The 24,970-nt window shown below is 49.1% G+C and overlaps 1 protein-coding gene across 3 annotated transcripts in view; it reads left to right on the forward strand.

The window, feature by feature from the left end:
* Positions 1-24,970, forward strand: part of LOC146808495 (transient receptor potential cation channel subfamily M member 2-like) — a 1,799,999-nt gene that overhangs the window by 1,071,105 nt on the left and 703,924 nt on the right. For all 3 annotated transcript variants that reach the window (XM_085623580.1, XM_085623581.1, XM_085623582.1), the window contains one exon: positions 10,174-10,289. In XM_085623580.1, the coding sequence (XP_085479706.1) occupies positions 10,174-10,289 (116 nt within the window). The remainder of the gene's footprint in view (positions 1-10,173; positions 10,290-24,970) is intronic.

A 24,970-nucleotide genomic window follows, 5' to 3' on the forward strand; every position in this document is an offset into this window, starting at 1 on the left:
TTACTGCCCGGACTCAAAATCCAAGTCAGCCCAATTGGCTTTGCCAGTAAATCTGGGTGGTATGCTTTTCTCTGTTTGCAGAGTTTTCTGCACTATGCGCATCACGCAGAGTTCCCACTTTTATCCTTGCTCGCGCTCGTGAACGTTAAGTTGGCTAGCAAGGAAAATCAACCTCCTGACGAGATTTCTCAGTGTGAGTGTTCGCGGAAGGTTGCGACCACTCGCGTCAAGAAACCTTCCGTTCACATTGAGAAAGCTGCTGCTCAAGTAGAAAGTATACTCGAGCAGCAGAAAAGAAGCTGTGCCCTCTTGCACTGTGCATGGTGCTGTTCGCAATGATTTTACAGTGTGGGACAAACACCTGGCTCTCAAAATCACCATGAATGGCATGACTCTAACACACTCTGCCGCTCCCTGAACTTAGTGTAGCATGGCAGAGTTTTTTTTTCACTTTGCGTAGTTCTGCGTAGACGAATTTCGCCCAAGCCTGTTTGCCACTAGTTGGTTTAAAATGCATCTTAACTGCAGAATTCTGGTGCTTTTGGTATATTATCTTTTTCAAATGCCCAACTCAGAATCCGTTTATTACTATTGTTTATTGTGTGGAGGAGACAAGACATATGATAGTCGAAGCCTTTAGTGAGTCATGATGTACCTCTCCTCCCTTAATAAAGGCATTAGAAAGGCAAAACAGAGGGCAGGAAAACTAGCAGGAAAGGCAAAACAGAGGGCAGAAAAATTACCTCAAAAGGCAAAACAAAGGGCCGAAAAATGTGCATAAAAATGCAAAAATGGTTAAAAAAAAATAGCAGAAGAGGCAAACCAGAGGGCAGAAAAATTTGAAGTAAAGTCAAAACAGAGGACAAATGATGCTCACGTCTTGGACTTGACAAAGGCAAAGCAAGTGGGTTTCTCTGCAATTCTACAGTGAAAGATGATCTGAAATGCTGTGTGGAGGTGAATGCATTGTTGTTCTATTGGAGTGCAATGGGTAGCGATAGGGATGAGTGGGTTCTTTCTTGCCCATACCTGGTGAGAGCAGAGTCTGTGGTTCTCTCTTTAAATGACTGAGTATACAAATGTGCAGAATCACCTGAAGCTACTCACATACCCACTCATCAAAACCACTTACATACCCACTAACGACCCATACAGCCACTCACACCCTCACTTACAATCCCATACAGCCATTCAGACAACCCCACATAGACCCATACAGCCACTCACACATCCACCTACAGACCCATACATATACTTACACACCCAATCACACCCACTCACAGACCTACTCAGATATACATACACTAAAAAACCCACTCAGACACTCTCACAGCAACTGAGAGATCCCTTCAGACACTGATACACCCACTCACAGACCCACTCAGACATGTACCCACACTCACAAACCCACTCAGATACTTATGCACCCACTTATAGAAATACTCATATTCTCTCACACCTATTTACAGACCTACTCAGAGACTCATATACCAACTCACAGACCCACTCAGAGACGCACACACCCACTCAATCACTCACAGACTGACAGCTACCCCTGTAAGTCCCTAAAAGGTGGAAACCCTGGTACCTAGGGCATGGGCACTGAAAAGGGTCCTCTGGGGCTGCAGCACTGGTTGTGCCTTCCCCGGGCCCCTCATGAGCCATTTTAGGCTGCGTGTCTTGGTGCAGGAAAATCCAAAGAGTTGACCTGGCACCCAGTGTGCCATGCCTCCCCATGCACTGCATGAGATATAGGTGAGTAACCCCTACTGCAGGCCTTTAGCCCTAAGCCAGGGTGCACTATATCCTATGTGTGAGCATAACAGCATGAGCAGATGTGCCCCTACAATGCCCAGTTCATTCTGTATTGTTGTAAGTGCACAGAGAAGCCATAAGTGCATGGGCTTGATATTTGTCAAAACGAGTTTCCTTGCACCATGATGGCTTTACTGATTGCTAAGTAACGGACACCAAACATCTTGTATTAATAAACCCTCACTGATGCCAGGGTTGGATTTATTAATAAGTTCACACATGAGACCCTTTTAGAGGATCCCCTGAAGCTTAACCAAACACCAGCGTGGTCTCTGGATGGTTTTCACCAGTCTGCCACCACCAGACATGTACTGGCCTCATGGGGTGAGAGCCAGTGCTCTCAGAGGACAGAAACAATACCTGCTCTGGGCCGGTTTGTTTCACACATGCTCCAGGACATGATGGCCTTACCCGGCAGGAATCGTCAGAGGCAACATCGCCTTTGACATCCTACTCAGGAAACCCCAGATAGTAGGGGAATCCAAGCCCCTTTTCCTGCTTCACATTTGGCGGGAGGACAATTGGAAAACTGTGTTAGTTTAGGAGGAGGGTCCCTCCACAGCCTGTACCACCCCTAAGGCGGGGCAGGTGAGGTGAACCCCTCTCCTGAAATTCTACCACCTTGAGTTGTGAGAAAACCTCCAATCACCCCAAAGTCAGTATTTAGATAGATCCCAGAGACCTGAACCCTCAGATACATCAAACCAAAGAAGACCAGGACAAAGAAGACCCATTGCATAAGACCAGAAGCCCTGCTGCATAAAAGAAAGCTGCCAAACCCTGACAGCTGCAAGAAGGAGTCAACAATCGCTGCTGCTGTTTCTTCTTGAAACCTGCAAGGACTCAAAGAAACCTTGAGCACTTCCAGCCTTCGACAAATCATCAAGAATCTCCCTTGGAGTAAAGGTCAAACTCCCCTGCACACTGCATCAGCAATCCTGTGAAGTTCAATTTGTTTACTTGCTGCTTCCTGATGACCTTGACGGAGCACCAAAACAAGAAGAGGTACAACAGTTTCAGATGGTCAGATCTGCCTCTCCGCCAAGTTTGGAGGCACCAGGACTTACTGGAGCCACGGCGTACCAATGCCTGGGGTACCGGCCCCCCAACTGTAAAAACCATGAAGAGTCCACACCAAACTGCCAGAGCACCAGAAGCAAGCACCCATCGAGGGACGTCGGGACACCCGAGACCCACTTCCTGAGTGGCCCAGTATAATCCATTCTGATGGATACATCTGCCAGTGGATTCCTCACCTTGTGAATATCCCTTGCGCCAGCAACATTCGGAAACTTTTGTAGCAGTCCACGCCGATGAGGTCGAAGACGACGTCACAGAGACACGGCTCCGCTCGCGACTCCGCTGACGTCACCGGCTCCATAAGAAGACCTCGTCGGCGTGATGACGTCAGTTCCCTTTTTTCCGCGCCGTCGAAGCCAATGGATTTCGGGAATCGCTGTTGTTAGCGTCGTGGATACTTTGTGCATTTTCATTGTTGTTTCCTGTCTTCTTTGAAGATGTTGACGAAGAAGTCTGGATTTAAGCCTTGCCGGGAGTGTGGCAAGCATATGTCCATCACTGACCCACATGAGGACTGTGTGTGGTGTTTATCCTCGGACCACGATGTGGATGGCTGTACCAGCTGCCGTAAAATGAGCTCAAAGGCTCTGAAAGAACGGGAGGCAAAACTCTTTATTGCCAAGATGAAGAAAGAGAAGAGAGGGAGGAGGAGGTCGAGGTCTCGATCGAAGTCGAGGTCGGCGTCGAAGTCGACTTCGGGGCATGCTTCGAGAGCTAAGAAGCACAAGAAGAAGAGAAGGCACTCCTCTTGGCACCATTCTGACAAGAGCACGGCGCCGAAGCCGAAGTCACCTGCTCGGCGTCGAAGGGACTCCGTCTCTCCTTCTCCTGTGCGGGGTTCGCCTGCTGGTCCTTCATCTCCAGTGGTCTCTTTGTCTCCGGCTTCGCCAGTTCCAGTCCGGACTCTGACGCCGGTTCCAGCTCCGGCTCCGTCTCCGGCCCGGAAGAACTTCAAGCCCCGTGTGAGCCTGCGACGCCGTTGAATCCACCGTCGGCGCCGGTTGGCCCGAGTCCGTTGGGGCCTGACCAGTATCCTGCCTTTCCTGGGCCAGGTCAGGACCCCTCGCATTACTTAAATGCGATGTATGGGGTATTTGCTCGTGCCATGTATGCCCCTGGTGCACCTACGGGTCCGATGGGTCCTTTGGCCTTTAACTTAGGGGTGCCGCAGGTGTATCCTCAGGCCCCTTTCTATCCATTTGATCCAGCGACGCCGTCTTGGAATCCTCCAGCTCCGAGAACGTCGACGCCGCTTCCATCCTCGCCGGCTCCGGCTCGACCTCGTTCGACGCCGATGGCTCCGCTGGATCCACGTTCGACGCCGATGGCTCCACCGGCACCGGCGCCGTCGGAGTCGATTACGGCGCCGCCGACGCCGAGGATTCGAATTCGCTCCAGGAGGGAGACTCAGAGGATTATTGAGGAGCAGAGATACCTTCAGGAGGAGGCGGAGGATGGAGAATTGGTGGAGTCGGATGAGGTTTTTGACGAGCTTAAGGAAGCTAGTGGCTTGGACCTTTCTCCTGAGTGGGAGATTACTCCGCCATCTGATGAGCCATCCAAGGATGTCGCACCCTACCATGCAGTCATAAGGAGAGCTGCGGAGTTGCTTGATCTCCAGCTTCCTACAACAGAGTTTAAGTCAAACATTTTGACTGAAGTGCTGCATTCTCCAACGGCGGTATCAGAGCCTCTGCTTCCCTTTAATGAGGCCATTCTGGAACCTGTATTGGAGGTGTGGCGCAAACCTTTTTCTGCTCCTGCGGTCTCAAAGACGATCGCTAGGAGATACAGAGCGGCCCCAGGAGATCCTGAATTTTTGTCGTCTCATCAGTCACCTGAGAGCCTGGTAATTCAAGCGGCTTGTTCTGGAAAGTCTAAGGGGGCTTTTCCACAGGTCCCTGGGGATAGAGAGGCAAAAAGGCTGGACCAGTCGGCAAAGAAGGTGTTTTCATCTGCCAGCATGGCCTTGAAGTCGACTAACGCCACATGTCTCTTGGGACGCTATGTTCACGTGCTGATGGACTCGGCTAAGAAACTGGCGCCGAAATTGCCTGAGGACGATAGATCTGGATTTAACGACATATTGGCTGATGCTCAGGCGGCTGCGCGGCAAGTGATCCAAAGTGGGCTGGACACTGCGGATTCTGTTGCAAGGATCATGGGGTCGTCTGTTGCAACTAGGAGAAGTGCTTGGTTGAGAACGTCGGAGTTCTCTCAAGATGTACAGTCAACCCTATTGGATCTACCGTTTGATGGGAAAAAGGCAGATGCTGCTCTGGAAAGATTCAAGGAGAGCAAGGCAACTGCTAAATCTTTGGGACTCCAGTCTCAGTCGAGAGGGTCTTTTAAGAGGTACAGAGGTTTTGGAAGAACATCTTTTCGTACCTATAGGTAGACTCAGCAGCAGCAACAGCAGCAGCAGCAAGGTTCCTCGTCGAGAGGTTACAGAGGAAGAATCAGGGGTCGCACACGTGGCCGTCAGCTCTCCTCCTCCTCTTCCTCAGCCCCTCCCACCACCGCAAAACAGCCCTAGATCCGACATTCCGGATCATGCTGGTCCTGTGGGGGGCCGGCTTACCCATTTTCTACAAGATTGGGAATCTGTAACTACAGATCTCTGGGTTCTAGATCTTGTAGAAAATGGGTACGCCCTTCCCTTTCGGGAATTCCCTCCAAATTACCCTCCTTGTCAAGGGGCTTGCTCGGAGGACCACCGTCTTCTCCTGCAGGAGGAAGTCCTGAAGTTGTTTCAGAAAGGTGCGATAGAGGTGGTTCCAGAGCAGGAGAGGGGTCAGGGATGCTACTCCCGGTATTTCCTGATTCCGAAAAAGGACGGCAGGTTACGGCCGATATTGGACCTCAGAATCTTGAATCTTTATCTAAAGCAAGAGAAGTTCAAGATGCTCACCCTTGCTCAGGTTCTTCAAGCGCTGAATCAGGAGGACTGGATGGTGTCCATCGACTTGCAGGATGCGTATTTTCATATCTCAATCCTGAAGTCGCACAGAAAGTATCTCCGTTTCACGGTAGGGTCGCAACATTATCAGTTTGCGGTCCTACCGTTTGGTCTTACTTCTGCACCTCGGGTCTTCACGAAGGTGATGGCAGTGGTGGCAGCCCATCTCAGAAGGTCAGGGAACTCAGTTTTCCCCTATCTGGACGACTGGCTGATCAAAGCGGAGTCTCCAGAGAAGGTGCTGCATCATCTGCGGGATACAACTCAACTGTTGTACAACTTGGGTTTTTCGATAACAAGCCCAAATCTCACCTGGTGCCCTCTCAGCGCAACCTGTTCATAGGTGCGGTACTGGACACTACTGTTTGTCGAGCATTCCCTCCTCCTCAAAGGATTCTCGACATACAGGAAATTATTCCTTTATTTTACAGCGGAGCGGTTGTTCCGGTTCTGAAGGTCCTTCGCCTGCTCGGTCTGTTTGCTTCTTGCATTCTGTTGGTCAACCATGCACGCTGGCACATGAGGGCGCTCCAATGGTGTCTCCGCAGGCAGTGGTATCAGCACAAGGGAGATCTCAGGGAGTCTGTGAGGATCTCCAGAGAAGCTGCAGCGGATCTGTCTTGGTGGAGCGTGGAGGGCAATCTGTCTCAAGGAAAGCCCTTTCATCTTCCTCCATCGGTGGCCACAGTGATAACGGATGCATCCACCTTAGGGTGGGGTGCTCATCTGGGGGATCTGGAGATCAAGGGTCTTTGGTCTCCTGGGGAAAGGTTGCTTCACATCAACCTTCTGGAGTTACGGGCGATACGTTTGGCGCTCAAGGCCTTCCTCCCTTCCCTTTGCGGTCAGTCGGTTCAAGTCCTGACGGACAACACTACCGCGATGTGGTATATAAACAAACAGGGAGGAGTGGGGTCTCTTTGTCTCTGCAGAGAGGCCCTGCGTCTGTGGTCCTGGGCTCAGGACCATCAGATTTGTTTAATGGCAAATCATCTGGCCGGGGTGCTGAACGTACGTGCGGAAAATCTCAGTCGGCAGTTCTCCGCCGATCACGAGTGGAGGCTTCATCCGGAGGTAGTTCGTCACGTCTTTCGGATGTGGGGGGCTCCTCGGGTGGACCTGTTCGCCACTCACGAGAATGCTCACTGCCCGTTATTCTGCAGTCTCCAGTATCCGATGCAGGGAGCGTTGGGGGACGCGTTTCAGTTGAGTTGGGGCTCACGACTCCTTTACGCGTTTCCTCCCATACCCTTGATTCCTCGGGTTCTGAGGAAGGGTCGCCAAGACCGGGCCCAAGTTATATTGATCGCCCCGGATTGGCCAAGAAGGGTGTGGTACACAGATCTTCTCCACCTCTCCTCGTGCCCTCCGCTCCGTCTCCCTCTAAGGGCAGACCTCCTCTCGCAGTCAGAGGGGCAGGTTCTACACCCCCACCTCCAGAGCTTACACCTTCATGCCTGGAGATTGAACGGGGCAACCTGAATTCATTCTCTCTCCCGCCGGATGTGGTGGATGTTATTTTATCGGCCAGGCGACACTCCACCAAATCTATTTATTCATATAGGTGGTCTAAATTTGTTCTCTGGTGTGGAGAGAGGTCCATTGATCCTTTGAAGGCTTGTCTTTCTAATATTTTACAGTTTGCCCTTTCTCTTGCCCAGCAAGGCTTTGCTGTGGCTACTGTGAAAGGATATTTGTCGGCTCTATCGGCTTTCCTTTGTTTGCCGGATCAGCCGTCGCTGTTCAAGTCTCCTATTGTTCTTCGTTTTATAAAGGGCCTTACAAACAAGTTTCCTCCAGCTCCCTTTATTATGCCTCAATGGGACTTGAACCTTGTATTATCCTATCTTATGGGTTCTCCCTTCGAGCCCTTACACAAGTGCCCCTTGAGACTGTTGTCCTTTAAGACGGTTTTCCTCATTGCAATCACCTCGGCAAGGAGGGTAAGTGAGCTTCAAGCTCTAAGTTCGAAACCCCCATTCTTGACTATTCATGCTGAAAGAATGGTACTCAGGACCAGGGCTGCTTTTTTGCCTAAGGTGGTAACTCCCTTCCATTTGGGGCAGTCCATTATCCTTCCTTCTTTCTATCCTCCCCCTCACCCTTCCAAGGAGGAGGAGAGACTTCACCGCTTGTACCCTAAGAGGGCGGTGAGCTTTTACCTGGACAGGACAAAAGACTACAGGATTGATGACCAGCTCTTTGTGGGCTTTGCTGGCTGCAGGAAGGGTCGTGCGGTGCACAAGCGCACCCTTTCCAGATGGATTGTACTATGCATCAAGATATGCTACTCCCTAGCTGGTAAGGAGCCTCCGGAGGGTTTGAGGGCTCATTCTACCTGGGCAAAGTCTTCTACATCTGCCTTATCTAGGGGTGTTCCTGTGGAGGACATTTGTAGGGCGGCAACTTGGGCCTCCCTCCACACCTTTGCAAAACATTATTGCTTGGACACCGAGGTGAGGAGGGACGGACACTTTGCTCGATCCGTCCTTCAGGACTTTCTGGTATAGGGGGATGGACACCCTCCTCCGGGAGTGGGGACTGCTGTGGAATCTATTCACAAGGTGAGGAATCCACTGGCAGATGTATCCATCAGAAGAACAAGTTACTTACCTTCGGTAACGCTTTTTCTGGTGGATACAGTATCTGCCTGTGGATTCCTCACTGACCCACCCGCCTCCCCGTTGTCCATCCTTCTATACCTGCAATTCTGTTGATGGTATTTCAAAATGTGTTTGGCTACTGTCAAGGGCATTATGTTTTTCTTGTGCCTTGTTATTTATTTTCCACACTGTGTGTGTTGATTTGCATATCATGTACTGTGTATACTGTATATATATATATATTGCTGTCAGTCCGTCCGTGTGCCTCGAAGGCACGGAAAAAAGGGGCGGAACTGACGTCATCACGCCGACGAGGTCTTCATATGGAGCCGGTGACGTCAGCGGAATCGCCAGCGGAGCCGTGTCTCTGTGACGTCGTCTTCGACCTCATCGGCGTGGACTGCTACAAAAGTTTCCGAATGTTGCTGGCGCAAGGGATATTCACAAGGTGAGGAATCCACAGGCAGATACTGTATCCACCAGAAAAAGCGTTACCGAAGGTAAGTAACCGCATTGCATAGGAGTGTGTTTTCTGATATACATTGCAAATTTACTTTGTGACCAAGTATGGTGGCGCTTCATACCACTCTGCTCTGGACCATCATACATCTGGCCCTACGCCAACCCCCCCTACACTTCATCTGTCAATTGTGCATATCAAGGCATGTCTTCCTGACAGTAAAAACAAATCTCTGCTGTTGATTCTCATCATATCATAACGTATGCTTGACTTTGTGCAGAACGTGCTAGTATTACTTTATGTGTAGGATAGAGAAAGTACATAATTTTAATATGAATTACTTTATTCTGTTTAGGAAATAGTGCCAGCCAGACTGGCAAATAGTGCAGTGATGTAGGACACAAATATGCCACAGCACCCATAGACACACCCAGAGCCCAAACCTCAGGGAGGGAGTCTGGTCCAAGTCACATGAAGCTTAACACCCTCTTCTCAGTTTTCAGTACCTATGTTACTTTTATCACTGCCCGTAGCTGTCTGACAAAATAACCGTATAATTTACAATCAAGTTATGTTTTATTTCAGTTTATGTCATGCATCAAAAAAATAAAACATAGCCATAAAGTTGAATCAAATTTTTCCTGTTAATTAATATCTATTAAAACATAAAAAATATTTACCAGCAAACAAGTAAAGGTAAAACAAGCATGTCAATTTTGATTGGACACAACTCCTACTATTTGGTGCAGATGCACTGCGGGTAGTGGTATATTCTTGCCTCCCTACGTTTACACAGTGGGGCGATAATATGGAGTTGCACCACTTCACATTTTTTCAAAATTTTGGCTGTTCTTTGAAAGGGAGTGTATAGAGTTCCTGACACTGGGTGGGCTTGTAACCTGTCTTGTACTTTCCATACTTCCCAAATATTCTGTGGTATGCCCAACTCTTAATTTAGTCACTCAAGCCATGGATGGCTGTCCATTATTGGGACTTCTGAACCATTCTAAATCTGTCTTCAATCCTGGTTCAGCTTCAAAAAAAGTCCTTGTGTCCCCTTTAGCGGCACAACCAGTTCCGTAACTTCACTTTGGGAATTAGATGCACTATGGGAAACATTTGGCAGTCTCCACATCATGCCTTAGGCTTTACCACTCAAGCCTTTATGTGGTACCTTCTTTTTCATGTATTATTCATCTGTTTTCTGTAATACCATGGCCATAACTGCTACTCTTAATCTGTCTCTCTTATTACAGAAATATCTGAACAAGATCTGGTGGGGCGAGCTGTCCGAGAACAACTCCTTCTTTCGGCTTCTCTTCTGCATGGTTTTTATCCCGTTAGTTCGCACTGATTACATCATCACCTTCAGGTAAGACCTCCATATTAATAGTAAATCAACGCTTAGTATGCAAGAAAGACTAATATATAAAATTGAAATCCTTGAAATTTATTTCAAGAATTCTGCCTAGTCACTGTTTAGACAGCAGTGTAAAGGATAATAACATTGTAATAAGACTGTCATGTAAATGAGCGTGCCAGTGAGTATGCGAGTAAATGAAGGTGGAAACGTGTTATTCTGAAAAAGGTCTTATTGCAAGACACTTGCTGTCTTTGGCGTCCTCAGGGGGCTGTAAACCAGAACAATCCCAGAAAACCAGGCTCTGAACCCTGCACCAGTCTCATGTAGAGACAGAAGTATTTGCTTGGTTTGGAAAACCTGTATCATCCTGTCCTGTTGGAAACTTTGCTGACTGGCTTTGTTTTTCTGCCAGTGGACTCAGCAATCTATGACTATTTGAGGGTGACTACTGCCCCTATATGACAGACTATAAAGAGACTGCAGTGTTAGAAGGTGTTTATACATTGGGTGCTGTCCTTTCTACTGTGCCCCTTGATGGAGGCTGCATTTTTAGGCACATTCTTACCCTCGTTGTCTTTAGGCAGGCCAGGGCTCTCCTGGAAATATTAGCTTAACGTGATCTTTGACCAAGGAGTTAACATTCCATCCACATTCCCAAACACCATCTTGGATGAGTATTAGTTACATTACCATTTCTCCACCTCTCTAACCACTGTTTTTTGGCAAGCTTTAATAACTTGTCAAAGATTGTGATGAGTGTTTTGAAAGAACCATTGGAGACGAAGTGGGTTATCAAATGTCTGTGCCTATTGTTCACCTATCAGGAGGGGCCATAGAAGGAAGAGGCTTTCAGCACATGGAAGTTCCTGCTTGGACCCACCCCCCCCCCCCCCTTCATCCCAGTGTAATAGATTGATCGCTCGCCGCAAGGTGTGTGGTGTGGAGTGTATGTTTGGTGCATATGTATCTGAGACTAGAGAGCTATGAACCAGCTGAACGTTGTGGATCACTGACACCATGAAGCTTTCCAAACAAGATAGTGGTTCTTCAACAGGTTGGATTTATCCCAACAGAGAACAAGCCTTTGGTAGGTTGATCCCTGTCTCAAAACATGAACTGTCAGGGGGCTGGAAAAATTACATATGCCCCTCTGCCATACCAGTTATTTCTTTACTGGAACTCACTCCTTCCTGTATACAGTGCTGTGCTAGGCACCAACTAGCAATCAGAAAACAAATGATGGACAGAATGCTGACAATGCAAACATTCTCCCCCAGTCAAAAGATCTGGGTTAAATCCATTGTTCTTTTGCCCACTACGCCACCCCAGTTTGGACCCAGCCATATGCAAATCAGTCTTGACCCTTTGCCCCATGGGAACAGTCCAGACCAAACTGCCAGGCCAGGTCCTCCCTGGACCGGAAACAAGCATCCTGGGACCAGTTTCAGGGTATGTCACCCATTTCAGCCAGGCTAGCTTGCATCCAGGGGCACAGTGAGCAAGGGACCCACGTCTGTGCATACCCATCCCACTTAGGGCGAAAAGTGTTACAGCAAACAAATGATGGACGGAATGCTGACAATGCAAACATTCTCCCTCAGTCAACAGATCTGGGTTAAATCCATCGTTCTTTTGTCCACTACGCCACCCCAGTTTGGTGATGTCATGGGAGAGCTGATGGAGTAAAGTCGCAAACTTCATTCGAACTTAGGGGCATAGTTACTAGAAAATGATGCACTGCGGTGCTGCAAGCCATCTTGCTGTGCTGAGCTGCGTCATTAGGAAAGCGCAGGGTTGCATTGTATTTACAGCAATAGGAAGCATTCATGTGCTTTCCTCTTCGCTGGCGCGCAATTAGCTACCTAGCGCTAACACATACAACCTTGTACCATGGTGCAAGGGTGCCTGCACTGCAGGGATGATTGTTTTTGTTCAGGAAGGGACACCTTACTGCACAAAAATAATAATTTATGGTGTTTACCTCCTTCTATGTGTGTTGCAGAATGCAGCACACATAGAAAGAGCAAGAAAAGACGAGAAAAAAGGTAATTTCCTTATTGTGCCCCTAGGGAGGCATTAGAATCTGATGCATGCCCCTATTTACAAAATTTTGCAAATCTCGGAATGTGTCAGAATCCATGGGGGTTGCATGGGAACCCCCACAGCAACACCTCTGCAGCTTCCCTTTCAGGAAGAGTAATGCATGAAAAGGGGGCATATTTACAAGACCATGAAAAACCATTCAGGGTGGCTTTGCGTGGCCTTGTATATATGGCTCAGCATTGTGTGCCATGGAAGCGTAAAAAAAGTGAGGCCCTGGTGCCACAGGGGGCCTTGAAAATATGCCCCTTAGAGTCTCATTTGAAGGCCCAGAATCTCCAGCATGACGACGCTACAGGCTGTAGCTTTGAGAGTTCAGTGAGACTGGATACCTCTTTTGCGAAGAGCCACTGAACAGTATTTGCTGTGGTAGGGAACATGGGCTTTGATTCACCAAAATGCATGGGGTAGCAGAAGTGACATTGCAAACCATGTGACCTTTGTGACATCAGATGACCCTTGACCCTGCTTTTTTACGGGAAGGTGTCACATGACCCTAACCTCTCACTCACACTCTTACACCCACTTACTCTCATTCTTTTTCATTCTTGCTTGCTCACTTGCACTCACTCTTAATCTCACTCATAGTCACTCATACTTACTAGCGCCCAGGTTCACTAATGCTTGCACCATGTCTGTGTCACATATGTGATGTAAACTCAGCACAAAGTGTGAGGGTGGGATTTACTATCCAGTGCAAATCCTGGATTATGTAGGATACTATCCCAAAGTAATGCAAAATTGGGCTACTTTGCATCAAGGTGGTGGTCCATGTGCATTCCTATGCATTCACCCATGGGTTTTGCCACAAATCGCTCTCTAAAAACATTGGTAGAGAGGAATTTGCACCAAATCGTACGATTCCTCAAGGCGGGTATAATAAGAAGAAATGTTTTCATTCCTCATTGTTTTTACACCTTTGAATAAGTCCTGTATTATACAGCATATATACAAAGTTGGAAAAGCCTTATATCATAGCTTCTGCACTGAAAGAAACCCTTTTAGTTCAAACCCAATGATCAGAGAATCCAAATACAATGATGAGTTAGCGGGTGAACCTTATGTTCGAGGCATATGAGCTGCAGATTACACACTTTTGCATAGATCGCCATCTGGTGTTGGGCCCGGATGTTTGCAGTTTGTTTTTCCTTCTGGAAAGTCTTTGGCAGTCACGAGGTCGGTGACTCCTCCTTTGGATCGTATTGCGCATGGGCTTCAGCTCCATCCTCAGATTGTTTTTTTCCGCCATCAGGTTCGGATGTGAACTTCGCACTCCGGTTCCGAACAGCTTCCAGTTCGACGATCCACGCGCAATCCTCACGCCAAATCGCGGTATTGTTTCGATCGCGATCTCCCCACTCGACGCGCCTTCTCATCGGCACAGACATTCGGTTCCAGTCGTTGACGGTGGCCTTCGGGCCTACCCAAGCTCTGGTCCTGGCTCATGGAATGGACTCCATTTAAAAAGTGCCCTTATACTGGGTCAAAATTTCCCCACACCGATCTTCACGAGGTATGCAATCTCTGCCTCTCCCCGGAACACGAAGCTCGAGACTGTCCGCGTGTAAGTCTTTCCGATCCAAAAAGACTATTCGGGACCGAAGAGCCAGAAGAAACATGGCACACTCCTCGATGTCGATTCCGGACGACATCTTAGGAGAAGGCGTCGACGCTCCAGAACAACATCGCACCGAAGAGGACCTCGTCAACGCTTCCGAAGCCGACGACTCAGATGTGGAGGACATCACTCCGGCGCAGAGGGTCGTGAGTACCAATCTACCCACCCCCCCCCCACACCCTCGCCGGCACCAAAAAAGGCTTCGGTCACGCCTTCGCCTCCGGGCCTAAGCAAGACCAGAGACACTGCTTCACACACCGCACCTTCGGGCCCGGTAAAGAAGCCAAGTAAGCCTTCCGGCGGCTCGGGCTCGAGACAGCCTACCAGCAGTGCCGATAAACATGCTTCGGCACCGAAAAACAAACCTGCCTCCACCTCGACACCGAGCTCCGCACCGAAGCCCTCGGGGTCGAAACCCAGCTCTTTGGTACCGACGCCACCTTTGGTACCGACCAAAGCACACAAGGCCACCGGCACTGACACTTCGAAGCCGAAACCCATCTCGGCACCGACCAAGCCACCGAGGTTCCCAAGACGGGGTCCAAACGAACCGGCAAAGAAAAGCCTAAAAAGCCATCGGCCCCAACGTCTCAGGCGACGACGGACCAAACAACCCCACCAGAACTATTTACACCGGATCCCTTGCAAAAAACTCTAACCAAGGATCCAAAAACTGGACACTTGACACTCTCTGCCAAAAAGAGACATTTGGAGAAGCCTGCTCCGCCTCCACCTCCAAAGAGGAAGGACTCTGTTACCTCTCCTTTCAGAATACCTTGCCCACCTCCTCCACCTTCCCCACCTCCACCCCCCGCCTTCTCCTCCCCCACCTCATCGTTCTACGACCCCGTCTCCAGACGATGATGATCAGGGGGACCCATATGATGATATAGGGGATGTGCCCCAGGACCTACCCACAGGGGACCCCACCCCTACAGGATCCCCAGACCCATGGGACGATTACAATATCCCTGATATCCCCATCGTCCCACAAGACGATCTTTACCCTTCTAGACCATCTCCACCAGAAGACTCATTGGGGTTCAACCATCTTCTGCAAAGGGCAGCACATTATCACGGGGTAGACTTGCATACCGACCCCGTGGAGGAGGATTTCCTCCTAGACACATTTGACACCACACATAGGTCCACCTCCATATTACCCATGCTAAAAGGAGTGGTAAAGCATGCGCCAGAAGTTTTTAAGGACCCAGTACTAGATTCTCTAGTAGTATCTACCGCACGGAAAAGGGCATACTCACCACCTGACAAAGAATCAAAATTACTGGACGTATCAGGCAAACGTACAGCATCCCAAGCGGCCAACATATGGCGTATAGCCAATACTGAGGCGCTATTGGCCAGATACGACAGGGCCCATTAAGACGAGTTACAAAGCATAATGCATCATCTCCCTGAAAAATATAAGGCTAGGGCCAACGAGTTAATTCAGGAGGGTAAAACTATCACAAATACCTCCATACGTTCCGCCCTAGATGCAGCGGACATAGCCTCCAGGGCCATCAATACCAGCGTCCTCCTCCGTCGCCATGCTTGGCTAAGGATATCAGGGTTTAAGCCAGAAGTACAAGCCTCCATCCTTAACCATCCCTTTGACCAAGAGCATCTATTTGGCCCAAAGGTGGATGAGGCCTTAGAAAAAATGAAAAAGGATACTGATACGGCAAAATCCATGGGAGCCTTACAGTCACACCCGCCCAGACGCTCCTTTCGCCGCTCCTCCTTTCGGAGTACATCCAGAGGCTATTCCTCAGACACAGCGTCCACGTCATACAAATCCCCTACTCACACCACCTTTACAAGGGGTTATCAAAGAGGTGGCTACAGGGGTAACAGTAATAAAGGCAGAGGCAAAACAAACACCGCCCGCTCTGCCACACCGCCTACCCTTTGTTTTCCCCCCGCTCCCCCAAGACGATCTCACTCCGGTCGGGGGCAGACTCCAAAATTTCCTTCCTATCTGGGCGACCATCACCTCAGACAAATGGGTGACACAAATAATTCGGTCAGGAGGTAATCTCCCTCCTACAAAAACAGGCAATAGAACACATTCCTGTCAACCAACAAAATATGGGGGTCTACTCCCTATATTTTCTCATACAAAAAAGGGACGAGACTCTACGACCCATTCTAGATCTCCGGCCCCTAAACACATACATACACACAAATAGGGAAATCATCACAGACTGCCTTAGTCTGAACGAGGCTGATAATATCAAGTGGTTGAAATATGTAAGAAACTTGTCATTTGACTTAGGGCATCCTGAATTTTTTTCTGATCCATCAACTTTTAATAAAATATCTAGAGTTACACTAAAACAACTAGTCTTAAGCCACCTGATTAGCAGACGATGGTCATCTGAAAAACATAAGAGCACGGTAGTTGATCATCAACATTCTACCACTACACAAGGGACCCAGCAGTATTTATTTTTAATACCATCTCCTTTTATTCGCATGCTTGTAACTCGTTTTCGCACTGACACTTTCTCCAGACTATTAACATTCCCTATTCAAAACTGTTGGTTCAGCAACCTGGAGAAATGCCCTTGCGATGGTCTCTCAACACAATCTAACATCCATTGCATTTTGTTTTGTAGGTTTTATCAATTGCCGAGGGCAACCTACTTGAAACCCTTACTTAAATCATGGGGATTACATGATGGACATCCGTGTGCGACTCGTAGCCCTCCATTCCTGGCATGTGTACGCCTGTATTACCATTGTAAGCGTGTGAAATGCATACCCGTACGTCTATGCACTAGTAGTACACGTACCCGTACATGTACTACCAGTGCCTACTCACTAGTTGTACACGTACATGTAGGCACTGGTAGTACACGTACGTGTACTACCAGTGCCTACACTTACGTGTACGCACTAGTTGTACACGTACGTGTAGGCACTGGTAGTACACGTACCCGTACGTTTACTACCAGTGCATACACGTACGTGTATGCACTAGTTGTACCCGTACGTGTAGGCACTGGTAGTACACGTACGGGTATGGGTACGTGTACTACTAGTGCGATCCCCTTACGGGTACGCACTAGTTGTACACGTACGTGTACAACTAGTGCGTACACGTACTTGTACACGTACGTGTATTAAGGTAGTAGACGTACGTGTACTACCTTAGTACACGTACGTGTACAAGTACGTGTAGGCACTGGTAGTACACGTACGTGTACTACCAGTGCATACACATACGTGGACAACTAGTGCGTACACATACGTGTACGCACTAGTTGTACACGTACGTGTAGGCACTAGTAGTACACGTACGTGTACAACTAGTGCGTACCCGTAAGGGGATCGCACTAGTAGTACACGTACCCGCACGTGTACTACCAGTGTCTACACGTACGTGTACGCACTAGTTGTACACGTACGTGTAGGCACTGGTAGTACACGTACCCGTACGTGTACTACCAGTGCATACACGTACGTTTACGCACTAGTTGTACACGTACGTGTAGGCACTGGTAGTACACGTACGTGTACTACCTTAGTACATGTACGTGTACTACCTTAGTACATGTATGTGTACAAGTACGTGTAGGCACTGGTAGTACACGTACGGGTACGTGTACTACTAGTGCGATCCCCTTATGGGTACGCACTACTAGTTGTACACGTACGTGTACAACTAGTGCATACACGTACTTGTACACGTACGTGTACTATGGTAGTACATACGTGTACTACCTTAGTACACGTACGTGTACAAGTATGTGTAGGCACTGGTAGTACACGTACGTGTACTACCAGTGCATACACGTGCGTGGACAACTAGTGCATACACGTACGTGTACGCACTAGTTGTACACGTACGTGTAGGCGCTGGTAGTACACGTACGTGTACAACCAGTGCGTACCCGTAAGGGGATCGCACTAGTAGTACACGTACCCGTACGTGTACTACCAGTGCCTACATGTACGTGTACGCACTAGTTGTACACGTACGTGTAGGCACTGGTAGTACACGTACCCGTACGTGTACTACCAGTGCATACACGTACATGTACGCACTAGTTGTACACGTACGGGTAGGCACTGGTAGTACACGTACGTGTACTACCTTAGTACATGTACGTGTACAAGTACGTGTAGGCACTGGTAGTACACGTACGTGTACTACCAGTGCCTACACGTACGTGTACGCACTAGTTGTACACGTACGTGTAGGCACTGGTAGTACACATACGGGTACGTGTACTACTAGTGCGATCCCCTTGCGGGTACGCACTGTACGACTAGTGCGTACACGTACTTGTACATGTACGTGTACTAAGGTAGTACACGTACGTGTTTGTCACTGTGTTTGTCACCCCTCCCCAAGAACTAATTCATTAACAGATCCGCAACTAACTTGCAGGTGGCGAGATACATTTGTGTGTGTTGGAGGACAGTTGTGAAACGAGAGAATGCTAGCAGAGGACAGTGAAGGCCAGACGATAAGATAAAGTCAGAAGAGAATAGTGTGAACCAATAGATAGTTGAGACGGGGATTAGAAAAGCCAGACAGGGATTTGTGTATTCGGCCAGTCCTAACACCAGCTTTGCAAATAGAGACAGAAGGCTTATTTGACACGAAGCGTGCAGGAAAAGCAGAAAAGACCTCGTTCGTCGTGCTGCCTGAGTGAGGGCAACACAAAATGGCGGCGGAGCACAAAATGGCGGGTCGATTCGATCGTGATCGCAAATTGAAGTTCCTCACTACCAATGCCTACACGTACGTGTACGCACTAGTTGTACACATACGTGTAGGCACTGGTAGTACACGTACGGGTACGTGAACTACTAGTGCGATCCCCTTATGGGTTCGCACTAGTTGTACACGTACGTGTACAACTAGTGCGTACACGTACTTGTACACGTATGTGTTCTAAGGTAATAGATGTACGTGTAGGCACTGGTAGTACACGTACGTGTACTACCAGTGCATACACGTACGTGGACAACTAGTGCATACACGTATGTGTACGCACTAGTTGTACACGTACATGTAGGCACTGGTAGTACATGTACCCGTATGTGTACTACCAGTGCATACACGTACGTGAATGCACGAGTTGTGCACGTATGTGTAGGCACTGGTAGTACACGTACGTGTACGCACTAGATGTCCACGTACGTGTACGTACTGGTGTATGTTTAAAGGGATTGGAGTACACGTACGTGTACTACCTTAGTACACGTACATGTACAAGTACGTGTAGGCACTGGTAGTACACATACATGTACTACCAGTGCCTACACGTACGTGTACGCACTAGTTGTACACGTACGTGTAGGCACTGGTAGTACACGTACGGGTACGTATACTACTAGTGCGATTCCCTTATGGGTACGCACTAGTTGTACATGTACTTGTACAACTAGTGTGTACACGTACTTGTACACGTACGTGTACTAAGGTAGTACACGTACGTGCACTACCTTAGTACATGTACGTGTACAAGTACGTGTAGACACGGGTAGTACACGCCAGTGCCTACACGTACGTGGACAACTAGTGCGTACACGTACGTGGACATCTAGTGCGTACACGTACGTGTTGGCACTGGTAGTACACGTATGTGTACAACTAGTGCGTACACGTACTTGTACACGTACGTGTACTAAGGTAGTACACGTACGTGTACTACCTTAGTACACGTACGTGTACAAGTACGTGTAGGCACTGGTAGTACACGTACATGTACTACCTTAGTACACGTATGTGTACAAGTACGTGTAGGCACTGGTAGTACACGTACCTGTACTACCAGTGCATACACGTACGTGTACAACTTGTGCATACACGTACGTGTAGGCACTGGTAGTACACATACGTGTACTACCAGTGCCTACACGTATGTGTCAAACGCACTGTGCAACTGGTGCCGTAGGGGTACGTGTGAAATGCACCGTACCTGTGTGTACATAGGGGACACATAAGGGACAAGTATTAGGCCCTTAGTGCATGCTGGTTGTCATGGATACCGAGTTTTCAGTTCAAATTTTTCCATCAGGTGTCCTGGAAAAGTCAGTTGGCCACAAAATACAATGTTGCAAAGTGGTTGTTGACTTGACATGATGCTCAAAATTTGAACGATGCAAATGCTGTCACTGGTGTATGTTTAAAGGGATTGGAGTAAACGTAAGATGCGAATGATTCTGACCAATCACTATGTACTCCTCAAAATGAATGCCCCTCAGCAAGACAGATATAAGGCAGCCAGAACCATGAGAGGGCACTTGCCTGCACAACTTTCTTGTCGACAAATTTGCTGCTGTCTCTGCTTCCGTGGAACATGTCTCGTGCTATGGAGAGGGTGCAGCCATTCACCCAGGAGGAGAATGATGCCTTGCTGGACGCCATCCTCCCAAAGTACACCAGCCTGTATGGGAGACCAGGGGAGCAAGTGAGTGCTGAATCCACTACCTTTGCCTATGCACCTGTTGTGTGACTGTCAATATTGTGTCCAGGTGGGACTGACATGCAATGTTGTTTAGAGTGTGTCCCGGGGGGGGGGGGGGGGTCATGCTTATGGCTCTCATGCAGAGCATCATGTAGTTCCTGTGTGCAATCCTCACTTGCATAGTGCTTACAGTGACTTTCACTGCATAGTGCATGACACATTCAGCCTGGCAAATCCTTGGGGGATTTTGTTCCTGTTGTCCTGAGGTGATTCAGTGTTCCCCCCGGGGTGACAGGTGACTGTACCCACAGATGTGTATGAGTTGAGTGAACCTGTGGTGAGAGTGTCCAAATGATGTGTATGACCTCATGGACATTGATGTGTGTGAATGTTCCTTGTCATGTGGCAGGAGGGTCTATGTGAAGTGTTGCACCAGAGCTGCATGTTTGAGGCTACAGATCTACCCAGCTGATGTGACAAGTGAGCCATGCTTCGTGTCTGACTTGCAGAGCTAGCACCACACCTGTGACTCCCCACTGGCAAATGGCACATGTGCAGATTGAGGGTTGTATCCGCTGTTGTCAATGACAGGCGAGTGATCTGTGGCTGGGTGTGTCTGTCTAGTCTGCTGAGGGTTCGTCAGTGGAGTGGGACATGTGGCTGCATGGCACGTGCTGGTGTATTGATGTTGTGTCACTTTGTCATCCTGACAGGTAACTGCCTACGAGAAGGGGGAGATCTGGACCAGCGTCGTCAGGGCCGTGAGGACTGCGGGGGGCGTGATCGCCAGCTGGCCCAGGTCCGCAAGAGGTGGCAGGACATCCGGTGCTGGACCCGGCGGATCGCCCGGGTCCAGCTCAAGCTATCGCCACCTCGCCCCCACGGCGGCCGCCGACACCTCACCACCCAGATGAAACGTGTCCTGGCGATGGTCTTCCCTGATCTTGATAGGCAGTTACAGGAGAGACTGCAGCAAGGAGGGGGTAGGTACATGGCTTTTTGTCGTGTTATGTGTTGCCAGCTTTAGGAGGTGCTATTTTGCATGAATACACTCACGGAGTTCATATGTGCAGTGCATTTTCTGTTCCCAAATGTCACCTGAGGCTCTTTTTCATCCCTTCCTCTCCTTGACATGTGTCCCCTGGTGTGTGTGTAATCACATTTGCACATGGTCATCTAGGGTGCCAGTACATCTAAGTGCACATAGCTTTCTGCATCATGTGGGAGGATGGTCTGTGACTTGTGTTGGTACCTTGCCTGTGCCATGACCTGTTCACTATGTTGGGGGTCCATAGTTGTTGTCACTGATGCTGATTCTCAACATAGGAGTGTGAGCTTTCAACTGGATACCCTTGCAGCATGCATGACCAATGTTGTGGCCTCAGACATGATGTGCATGAGTGTGAAATATGCATAGTGCCATGACGGTCGTACATGGTACAGTCAGCTCATTCCAGGACCATGGAGCAGTGTGCCCACTAAGTCCCCTGAGACACCCTGGCCTCCTAATCATGTGTGTCATCCAACACTGCACACATTCTCTGTGTGTTCTGCATATGTCTGCCTCTGTGGCATTGTTCCCTGGCCTAGTTTGTATTTTGCTAATGTGTGCTACATGTGTCCACTGGACAGGGATACACCATTTTGCTTGTGCATACTCACACTGGGCAGGGCCTGTGTGGCTATTCACAACAATCTTTTGATGGTTGTTTGTCACAAATATGTGTTGCCAGCCCCACGAGGTGATGTGGTGTAAATGAAGCAATTTTTCAAGCACAGTTGTTGTAACCCTGAATAAGAGGTGTCACTTCTTGATCTGTATCAATCACATTGACTCAGGTATGGGGGGGGGGGGTGCGGGAGAGGCATACATTTGCAACCCTGATTTTTCATTGCCAGGTCTGACTTGTGTGTGAGAATTGCCTGGACTAAAATACACTGTGCTGTGCCCCTGTGATGCTGGCCAGTGCTTAATGTACGTGCTTTGCAGCCTTTGTCATTTTTTTACCAACAAGAATCCTGCTTATACATTTTTTGCACGTGTGTGGTTCTGATGCAACGCTGTTTTGACTTTGTGTGCTGACATCTGTGTGTACATTCTGGCTTGCCATGAGGGTGTCCCCACAGTACAGCTGGTCTTTCTTACCACCCAATTGCGGGCCCATTAGCGTATGCATTGTCCTGGGTGTGGACATGTGTGCCACTCCAGATGACAGGCAGAAGGTCATATGTGTAGCCACCTGGGTAATCAGGTGACGGATGGCCTGGTGACAACTGACATGATTCAAGTTGTTACTCTTCATAAATTTTACCTCGGCACTCACAGCACTTGTCAACAGTTGTTCATGTTTAACATGTGGAAATTTAATGATTTGTGTTAAGAACACTGATGTGCCTGCATGCAATATGTTGCACAAGGCAGTGCACACAAAAGTACATTGACACTGTCATTGAATAAGCGACATATTGCATGCAGGCAGATGAGTGTTCTTTTCACGAAATGGACAATTGGCACATTCCAAACATGTAGATTGGGTAAAGTATTGTGAGTCCCAAGGTACCAAAGGACTTACAGGTCTCTGAGTGTGGTGACACCTTGAGTATTGAGGTGTGTTAGTTTACCTTGAGTGCACCACTACTGTTTCTTTCAAGGTAAACAAGAGGTGTCATGACTCCATTGTATTGCTGTGCTCACCGGTTCACTTCTCAGTGTATTTCTCATTCAAGTTGTGGCCTTTTGTGTATTTATTTTCCTGGTGTCCAAGTGGCATGGTGGGTCTACCAACTGGGCAGTACAGGGCTTACATATGTGCGGAGTGATCTAGCTGTTACTCATGATGCATTGCCTGATATGTACTGTGACCAATTGTTCTTGTGCTCATGTGTCAGATGTATACAGGTGACTGATGCTTTTTTGTTTCTTCTCCTTGCCCACAGCATCATCATCCACAAGTGAGGGAGACACCTGCATGGACCTTGAGGAGGGACCCAGCGACAGTGCCACCAGTGCTGTGGAGTCAGCAGGAGCCAGTGGCACGGAGGGCGAGGGGAGTCAGTCAGAGGACCTGTCCGGAGGCGAGAGCATGTACGACACCGACGGGTCCCAGGCTGACATCCTTGAGGAGGTGGAGGATGCAACAACATCTGGCATCATCCCACCATCTGTACCTGCCTCCTCCATTGCCATCTCCGCCCTCCCAGTGGCTCCCGTCCCTTCTGTCCGTGCAGGGTCTCACTGTGTCTCCTTCGGACCAGGCACCGCAGTCCCTACCCCTGTCACCCCTGCTGCCCTCAGTGAAGAGTCTGTGGACACACTGCGGCAGTTGCAGGTTGGTCAGGCATCGATGCTGCATGTCCTCCATGAACACACTAGACTGCTCACACAGTTGGTGTCGTTCGTGGAGGGCATGTCATCAACGATGACTGATCAACGCAGGATTCTGCGGTCCATGGACTCTTCACTGACGGAAGCAGTGTCTCTCCTGCGGCGCTCCGTCTCCCCCCTACCCCAGACCCATCCACACTGCCCTCTCCCATGCCTGACCAAAGCACACACAGACAGTCACAGGCACACACCCCAACAGACACATCCAGCACACCCCCAAGTAAGGCACAGCGCACACCTCCTGTCACGCACACTCAGGGGGATGTAGTCACACCCACAGGGTCTGGGGCAAACGGCAGACACGCAGCAACAGTCAGAGTCCGCAGTCCTCACGACCCTCTTCCTCCAAATCCACTCCCCTTAGCTCCCTTGCCACACTGTCACCCAAAGAGACGTACATGGCTAGTCTGTCCCTCAGCCCCACTGTGACACCACCCCGCAAGCGGGTGATGAAGTCCCCGGGCAGGGGAGTTGAGTCCCCACCCATGTCCACACCCTCCCCCAAGAGCGCTGCACCCCGTTCCTCTGGACGCCCTGGCAGCAGTGTGCAGGGAGCTGCTCACCACCACCTTTGGCGCTGCCCCACCCCCTGTGGTGGATACGTCCAGCCCTGCACCCACCACACCTACCCAACCCACTCCTGTCACTGCGGTGCCTGGTACTCCCACTGATGATGCCCCCTCCCCGGTCGACAACCCTTGAGGTGACTTTGTGCAGGCAAGGTAGGGGTGGACACACTCACCTACGTCCACCCTTGGACTCGAACTATGGACTGGCCATTGGCCTTTGTAAATAGTGTCTTCTTTAAAAAAAAAATTGTGTGCTGAATAAAGCCTTTTCATTTAGTTTCAACACTATTGCATTTCAGGTACTTGATGTTGGTGATGAGGCCCATGAAGTTGGTGTTCTGGTAATGTGTTAGGGTTCTGAGAAATGTTTTAGTAAGATGGTCATGAGGTGGACCAAGGTATCTGTGTGCCATCACAATGTCTGTGAAAAGATGATTTGGTAGTGTGTGTTCCTTTGGATTGGGAGACATTGTCCCAAGGAGTGTTCCTTCCTCTGTGGCACCTGACATGTTCCCTGCAAACAGTTGCACAATTGTTGTGCTGACCTGTGTCAACATATCCTTTGTTGGTGATGGATCCCTTCAACAATG

This window comes from Triturus cristatus, chromosome 8, assembly GCF_964204655.1.
Source record: "Triturus cristatus chromosome 8, aTriCri1.1, whole genome shotgun sequence".
Taxonomy (NCBI): domain Eukaryota; kingdom Metazoa; phylum Chordata; class Amphibia; order Caudata; family Salamandridae; genus Triturus; species Triturus cristatus.